Below are 9,134 nucleotides of genomic sequence, written 5' to 3'. Positions count from 1 at the left end.
CATGGGAAAAGTGGCGTCAGGTTTCATTCTTACCTTAAATACTGCCTCCACTGAGAACGTCCGGTCCACTCCCAGCTTGCCACCTGACTTCCACTCCCTGGAAGTTCACATTCCTACTGCTGCTACACGGATCACGAAGAAGGGAATTAAAAGTTTGGCAGAGTTGGTCTCCCACTTACCAGGGAAGACCGGACGGTTTGATAGGTGTACCCCCACTAAGGAGGGGTATTAAATGTGGTGTGACATTCCCCCCAACAAATAAAAATTTTCGGCCTCGAAAATTAAGGCTTACCATGAAATAGGTGGGGGTAAGACTCTTTCATGACTTCTTCTCGTTCCCAAGTAGCCTGACCCGTTCGGTCATCCCAAATGACCTTGACGAGAGTAGTGGCTTTACCGGACGGTCTTTTGGTCATAAATTCTTCTACTCGGACCGGTTGCATATCGACCGAACAATCTCCTTTGAGTTGAACGTTGTCGGCTTCGAGTACATGAGAAGCATCAGCAATGTATTTCCGGAGTTGAGAGACATGGAAAACAGGGTGAAGGTTAGACAATGGAGGGGGTAAAGCTAACTCGTAAGCGACTGGTCCAATCCGTCTTAAGATTTGATATGGACCAAGGAACCTAGGAGAAAGTTTCTTTGGCCGGACGACTCTTCCAACTCCAGCCGTTCGGTTTAGCTTCAAGAAAACGTGATCTCCTTCAGCGAACTCCAAAGGCTTCCTCCTTCTGTCGGCATAAGACTTTTGTCAGCTTTGAGATGCCTTTAATCTTTCTTGAATCATCTTCACCTTCTCAGTTGTTTGTTGGATGATTTCAGGTCCAGTTAACACTGCTTCACCTTCTTGGAACCAACAGAGGGGTGTTCGGCATTTTCTTCTATAGAGGGCTTCATAAGGTGCCATTCCAATGCTTGAGTGGAAGCTGTTGTTGTACGTGAACTCAGCTAAGGGCAAAATTTCATCCCAAAGTCCTAAGTGATCTAGAACACTAGTCCTTAATAAGTCTTCCAGGGTTTGGATGGTTCTCTCGAACTGGCCGTCTGTTTGCGGATGGTAGGCTGAACTCATCTGAAGCTTGCTTCCCATTTCCTGTTGTAATGCTTGCCAGAACCGAGAGGTGAATCTGGGGTCTCGGTCTGACACTATGCCGGACGGTACACCATGCAGCCGGACGATCTCCTTGTTGTAGAGCTGAGCTAACTCGAACATGGGCATCTTCAAGTTGATAGGAAGGAAATGTGCACTCTTTGTCAGTTTATCAACTATGACCCAAATAGTGTCATGATTTCTGAACGTACGGGGCAAGTGGGTCACGAAGTCCATGGCTATGCCATCCCACTTCCACTCTGGAATTTATAGTGGTTGTAGTTGACCACTCGGTTTCTGATGGCCCTTTGGCAGGTCAAGTAGGATGACACAAACCGAGCTACATCATGTTTCATTCCCGGCCACCAGAAGGACATCTTGAGATCTTTATACATCTTAGTCATACCCGGATGTATGCTAAGACGACTTTGATGTGGTTCTTCAAGTACTAATCTTCTCAAGTCTTCATCATTGGGGATACAAGTTCTTCCTCTGTACCTCAAGAGACCATCCGTTCCAGAACTGAAGTCCTTATGTGGTGGTACACCGTTCGGTACACTGATCTTCTGTAATTCTTCATCAAAGGCTTGCCTCTCTCTGATTCGGTCAATGATACTGCTTGTCAATTTTATATATCAACACCTGATACCGTTCGGTTCCAGCTCACAGAGCAACCTTAGGTCTCTAAAACTTTCAACCAACTTCATTTCTTGGACCATCATAGTTGCCATGTGAACGGTCTTCCTGCTCAAGGCGTCAACCACTACATTAGCCTTTCCAGGATGATATTGCAGTTCAAAATCATAGTCCTTTAAGAACTCCATCCACCTCCTTTGTCTCATGTTCAGCTCCTTTTGGTCGAACAGGTACCTGAGGCTCTTGTGGTCATTGAACACTTGGAACCGGACACCATATAGGTAATGTCTCCATATCTTAAGGGCAAACACCACTGCTGCCAACTCCAGATCATGTGTTGGATAATTCTTCTCATGAATCTTCAATTGCCGAGAGGCATAGGCTACTACCTTCCCTTCTTGCATCAATACACAACCCAAGCCTTAGTAAGAGGCATCACAGAACACCTCAAAGGGCTGACTGACGTCAGGAATTACCAATACCGGAGCATTCGTCAGTCGCTGCTTCAACTGGAAACTGGACTCACACCGGTCGGTCCAGACGAACGGTTGATCCTTCCTGGTCAACTGGGTCAACGACGCTACTATCTTAGAGAATCCTTCAATAAACCGTCTGTAGTAGCCGACCAACCCAACAAAGCTCCTTACGTCCATAACCGAACGGGGCGTCTCCCATTCTAAAACCGCACGGACCTTGCCTAGATCCACTGCAATCCCTCCAGCTAAGATTACATGTCCAAGGAACTGCACTTCTTCCATCCAGAATTCACACTTGGACAATTTGGCATAAAGTTGTTTCTCTCTAAGCACACCGAGCACCATTCTTAGATGTTCTTCATGTTCTTCTCGGTTCTTGGAGTAGATGAGAATGTCATCAATAAATACCACCACGAACCTGTCCAAGAAAGGCCTGAAGATACGGTTCATGTAATCCATGAAGATAGCAGGAGCATTGGTAACACCGAACGACATTACCACATACTCATAATGACTGTACCGAGACCTAAAGGCAGTCTTCTGGATGTCACCTTCCTTGACCAAAATTTGGTGATATCCGGATCTCAAGTCTATCTTGGAGAAGACTGTAGCTCCATGCAGCTGATCCAACAGGTCGTCTATTCTTGGAAGGGGGTACTTGTTCTTGACGGTCAACTTGTTCAACTGCCTATAGTCTATACAAAACCGAGAGCTGCCATCCTTCTTCTTGACCAATAGTACTGGAGCTCCCCAAGGTGATGCACTTGGCCGGATGAACTTCTTCTCCAATAGCTCTTCTATTTGCTTCTTCAACTCGGTCAATTCAGCTGGAGCCATTCTGTACGGGGCTATGGATACCGGGCCAGCTCCAGATCAAGTCAATGGAAAACTCAACCTCTCTTGGTGGGGTAGGCCTGACACCTCTTCCGGAAAGACGTCTAGAAATTCATCAATAACCGAACGGTCTCCAACCGAACGGTCTGCTCCACTTACGTCCATATACGTCAGGATGAAGAAACTCATGGCGCCTTCAATCAGGTCCTCTTTGATCTGACCGAGCGTCAAGGTCAGCTTCTCTTCTTCTCTTGGGAAAATTAACTTCTTCTTCCCACAATCAATAAGAATGTGATTGGAGGTTAACCAATCCATCCCTAGGATTACTTCTAAGTCTTGAAGAGGCAAACATATGAGGTTCACCTTAAACTTATACCCTTCTACCTCAATAGGACATCTAACACATACAATGGACGTCCTAACCTCACCAACTACTGGGGTTGACACCACCAAATCAAGCTGCATCTCTCTCTCGGCCAAACCCAGTCTATCCACACATGCCTTCGAGATGAAGGAATGTGTTGCCCTCGAATCAAACAATACACAACAAGGCATTCCATGCAATAAACAAGTGTTGGTGATGAGGTTACTTGGAGTGGACGCTTCAGCTCCTGTGATAGCATAGACTCGGCCAGCTGCTCGTGCTCGGCCACCTCCTTGTTGAAACCTGCCAATGTTTGGTGGCCTTGAGAACGCTCTGTCCCCCATATTGCATTCCCTCTCCCAGTGTCCATTCCTTCTGCACCGGACACAGTACTTGGCATTTCCTTGCTTGGGGCAGTCTTTCATGAAATGGGGTCCTCCACAGATGAAACAGTTCACACTCCCCGGTTGACCGGACGATCTGGCATAGTTAACAGGCCGAACGACCAACGCAGAAGGACCCGAGGATGACATGGGCCGAGAGTAAGGGGTTGCTCTGGGACTAGGGTTGTTTCTTGAAAAGACAGGCCCCTTAGAGCTTGGCTGTTGTTGCTTCTTTCGTTTCTCAGCTTCCATTAGATTCTTCTCTAATACCTTAGCTCTCTCCACTAAGGCAGGGAACTTCTGAATACAATGGCTGGCAATGACTGGCTTCAAGTCTTATCTCAGTCCATTTTCAAACTTTCTACATTGCCATTCTTCACTCATCCTCATTGTGTAGAATCTCATCAGCTGTTTGAATCTGTTGGCGTATTCGGACACCGTCATTCCCCCTTGAACTAGCTGAAGAAACTCCACCTCTTTGGCGAACCGGACACTATTGGGAAAGTATTCTTCATAGAACTTCTTTTTGAATACTTCCCATGTAATAAGGGTGTGTTCGTCCTCCAGCAACATCTTGGTACTACTCCACCAGTGTCCGGCTTCACCGGTTAACAGATATTCAGTAAACGCCAGCCGGTTCTCATCTCCACACCTCTTGGCGTCATAAATCCTCTCCATGTCACGAAGCCAGTGGTCGGCTTCGTTAGTGCTGCATTTCCCATCAAACTTGGGCGGATGGTGCTGGATAAAGCTCTCCAGACTCCATTCGGTCTGGTTGTTTGATGAAGAGGAGCCGAACGGTCTGCCAGATTGCATTCTGCTCGTCATCATCTCCATTATCTGCCTCTGGGTTGCTTCTGCCGCGACCCTAGCTGCTTCAGAATTCTGCATGGCCAGTGTGTTCTGTTGTGCGAGGTTGGCATTTTGTTGAATCAGATTGGCATTCTGTTGTTGAAGTGCAGCTAAGACTGACTCCAACAAGTTGTTGTTGCCACTGGACGAATCTCTATCAGTGGGCTGAGTGGGTGGTCTTGGAGCCATCTTCTGCTTTCAACAGAAAGAAAGATCCATTAGTCCTCAAGAAATCAGAATATTCTAACCGAACAGTAGAGTACATAGCATAAGCATGATATACTCATAACCTACAGGCTTTCTAAGGAAGAAACTGCTTTGATACCATTAATGTAACATCCCAATAAATATATAACCTAAAGCTATAATTCATTTTAGGAGTTATCATGAATAATAAGGAGAACAGTANTAGATAAGCATAAAGGTAGAGAATTAGAAACAATACTTAGAATTTAAAACTGTACAACAGTTAAGGTTGGAATACAAGTTTTAGAAACTAGACCGAACGGTTCTACAGAGTACTAACCGAACGGCTAAATAACTATTACAAATAAAAGAAACTACACTAAGNACCGGAAGGTCCTTCACAGCTCTCGGGCACGGCCTCCACGGGTTGCTCGGCCTNCACGGCATCCTCCAGAGTATCCTCCAAAGTGTCATCCAAGATAGCCTCTGCTCACACCCAAAAGGATGATCATTGCATTGAAGGGAATAACCGGATGGTCAAATACCGAACGACAACACATACAAAGATATGACAGATAAGGGTAAGCTTATGTAAAATTTAATTAATCATTTCATCATAAAGTANACATATAAGCAGAAACAGTTTAACATGTTATACACACAGTTACTGCACATGCATACTAATTCCTTTAATTATGAAAGACCACTAAGACACTGTCCGAAAGGTATGAACCACGTAGCCCGACGTCCCTAGCACCTGGTGTGGTGTAGTAGCTGCCTGACCTTATCAGCTGCCACCCGAGGTTAGTCCTAAAACGATCATATGTTCATATGACCGCGAACCTCCTGCCATGCCCACACATGAGTAACCTTTCTCTACATGAGAAAGCGTCATCACGGAATATCAGGATCAGGACGATAACCAGAGTCTGACCATGTTCATACTTTACCAACCATCACCCATTCATGAGACATTCCTCCATTGGAATTCCCTTACTAAGCCAAATTCAATCAACGTTCATTATTACTTTCATATTGGAAGGATGTTACGAAAATGACTGGATGATTAAGGATAGGATAAAAGGCTGAATGAGGTAAGGAGGTTTAACTGGATGGTCCGTCAAGAAATAGAACCGAACGTCAAAGAGTGAATAATAAATAGTTGACCGGATGATCCGGCAATGAACAGGACTAAATACCAAAGACTGAATTATAAATAATAGTGACCGGATGGTCCGGCAAGGAGTAAGACCGCACACCACAGGATGGACTATAAATGATAGTCATCCGGACGGTCTTTAAGGAATGTTATAAACCGAACGCTTTTAAGAATTCAAGTATTTGTATTAGACCGAACACTAACATGGTNGAAGGCCAGTCTATGACCGAACACTTCTCAAACCGGGAAGACTAAGAAATGANAAACCCTTCAAAGGAATCAAGGGTCTTTAATCAAATGAAACCGGACGTTTTTAATAATACATTTACTAGACCGAACAATCATTAAGTGACCGAACAGTTTTAACATAAAGAATATTAAACTCAAAGGTTTCATAATTTAAGTGTCAGCCTAAGGCCAAACACTGGTAAGACCGAACGCTTGGTTTATGACCGGCGTTCTTAAGTAATTATCAATACTAATATTAAATGAGATCAAACTGAATTTAGTAAACTCACTATGCCGAACAGTCCGGATGGACTGAACGGTAAGAGGGGAGGACCGAACGGTCCTAATGACCTTCGATCATAGATTCATGTTTTCTCTAAGTTTCATACATTCATACCAAGTACAGAATTTAAACTCATACATATCATACAATTCATACAGCAGCATATCANATTTTATCATACCATTAAATCATACAACATACAATAATTTCATACATACCAACCATACAAAGAAATCATAATTAAACTTTATAAGCTTCCCTTACCTCTAATCCAGCTAAACTTCCAAGGTATTTGGACGACAACTATTTCTTCAAAGACTTTCNAAAGTTNTAAGGTTTAAATACAAAAATAGATTCANAGGAAAGGTTTAACAGCTACATGCAAGCTTCACGGTGCATGCATGCAAGAAGACTAAGGAACTTCAAGGGTTCGGACACTCACNAGTTCAGAATGTAAATCTGATTGGAACAGGTTGAAGGTCTTGGTGCCNNCAGCAATAATCCTGAACGNATGCAAGTGANCNGAGAAGGAATGAAGGTTAGAATCTTAGAGAGAATGTTGGGAGGTTTAGAGAGAAGGAGGAAAATTTGAGACTTTCAGAAAGTTTAGGTTTTGAGGAAGAAGAAGATTGCATGGGAAAAGTGGCGTCAGGTTTCATTCTTACCTTAAATACTGCCTCCACTGAGAACGTCCGGTCCACTCCCAGCTTGCCACCTGACTTCCACTTCCTGGAAGTTCACATTCCTACTGCTGCTACATAGATCACGAAGAAGGAAATTAAAAGTTCGGCAGAATTGGTCTCCCACTTACCAGGGAAGACCGAACGGTTTGACAGGTATACCCCCACTAAGGAAGGGTATTAAATGGGGTGTGACAAAAGTAATATTATTTATGAATCTTATTTGAATAAGGTTTTTCATATGTATCTTATGAAAGAGAAAAATACAAAGAAAAGTTAAAATTATTTTGGAGAAGCTTTCTTTCTTTATTTCTTTTTATCTTACAAGTTAATTTAAGTGTCAAATTCAAAATTTTAAGAGTAATACTTTAAATTGAGGATAGAAAAATTCCTATATTCTTAACTCTTAGGAGCACTAAATCCATAAAACTCAAAATATCTGAACCAAAATATCAACGTCATCCTTGCAATTCCTTCTATATAATGAACACATTATAATTAAAATGAATACCTTTTTCAATATTCTAAATAAATTCTCAGATTAGTATTTATATTATTTAGTAATATTTTAAAATTCTACTTATTTTCAATAGTTTAAAAAAAATCTGAAGTATATAAATTATTTAAGTATCATTCTTTTTAATGTATAATTGTTATGAAATATATAAGAGAAAAAATGATAATTATATGGGTATTTCTTTTTGTAGTCCATAATTTTTTTTATTACTTTTAATTTATACTGAAGTGGACTTTGTAGAATGTTTTTATACATTTTAACATTTTATTCCAAAATTAATGAAAAATAATTAAAAAATAGTGATATAAAAAAGTCAAACCCTAATTATGGGTTGACCTTTATAATTTGTTTATTTATTGCGTTTATTGTGATATTTACGTTTAAATAATAAGATTTTAGTTCTATTACATGAGAGTTTAATTTTAATCCTAGTTTCAATTCCTTATCCTCATGTGATGTTTATAAATTACTTTGTGCTTCACATAAGGTAAAAAAAAGCACTCTCGATTGAAATTGATCATGTGAAGTGTAATGTTGGTAATCTTAAAATTTTTAATAGATTAGTTAAATAATTTTTTCTTATCTTTCTTAAAATGAAGAACGATTTAATGTAGATTTTGGTTTTTATTTTTGTTAATTTTATTTAAAGTGGTTATTGACTTTTTCGTGCATTCAAAGTGATTTTAATTTTTGTAATTTTGGATCAATTTGGTCATTTTTTTCTAACGACATCTAAATCCTTAACGGCACAAAGTCCACGTGAGCCATCAGTGAATAACGTAACCCATTTTTTCTTATGTGGTTGTCCATGACAGTGATGTGATTAAGGTTTTTTGGTTTACAGTTTGGCTTCCCATGACAATGCGAATGTGAATTTCTCATTGCTATGATTTGGTTAGTGGTAAAAACTTTAACAATAATTAATCAATGATGTACATTGTTTAATTAGTTTCTTACTTGATATAAGAGGTAAAACAATATACATGGTTAGACATATTAATATTCAATTGAGAATGTACTTTGGTTAAATTTACTATGATTAATCTAAAAAGTTATTGCTTTTAATTGAGGATGTACTTTGATTCAGAGTGAAAACGCCAACAAATTAATTGAGCATTTACATTTATTAATTTGAAACTATAAGAAAATAGTTAATTGAACAAATAATATTTAAATAACCAATGATGATTTTTATTTTGAAAGATGTTATGGGATGTTGCATGATAAGGATAAGGAATAATAGCATCTACTGAAGGATGCTATGTGATTAAGCATCTACTGAGGGATGCTATGTGATGAGGCATCTACTGATGGTTGCATTGACAACATTTACTGATGAATGCTGGTGAAGATGAGAAAGATTAGCATCTACTGATGGGTGCTAATGAGGAAGATGTGCATCAACTGAAGGATGCTGGAGGAGTCATTGGGTCAGGCTCGTGACG

The 9,134-nt window shown here is 40.7% G+C and overlaps 1 protein-coding gene across 1 annotated transcript; it reads right to left on the bottom strand.

Annotated features, from left to right (window-relative positions):
• Positions 1–3,076: 3,076 nt before the first annotated feature.
• LOC111241024 lies at positions 3,077–4,036 on the bottom strand. The gene has a single exon (XM_022777360.1). The coding sequence runs from the start codon at positions 4,034–4,036 to the stop codon at positions 3,077–3,079; it is 960 nt and encodes a 319-aa protein (XP_022633081.1).
• Positions 4,037–9,134: the final 5,098 nt, after the last annotated feature.

This window comes from Vigna radiata, unplaced genomic scaffold (genome assembly GCF_000741045.1).
Source record: "Vigna radiata var. radiata cultivar VC1973A unplaced genomic scaffold, Vradiata_ver6 scaffold_95, whole genome shotgun sequence".
NCBI lineage: Eukaryota > Viridiplantae > Streptophyta > Magnoliopsida > Fabales > Fabaceae > Vigna > Vigna radiata.
The sequence above is the reverse complement of the archived record's forward strand: the minus strand, read 5'-3'. Positions and strand labels throughout refer to the sequence as shown.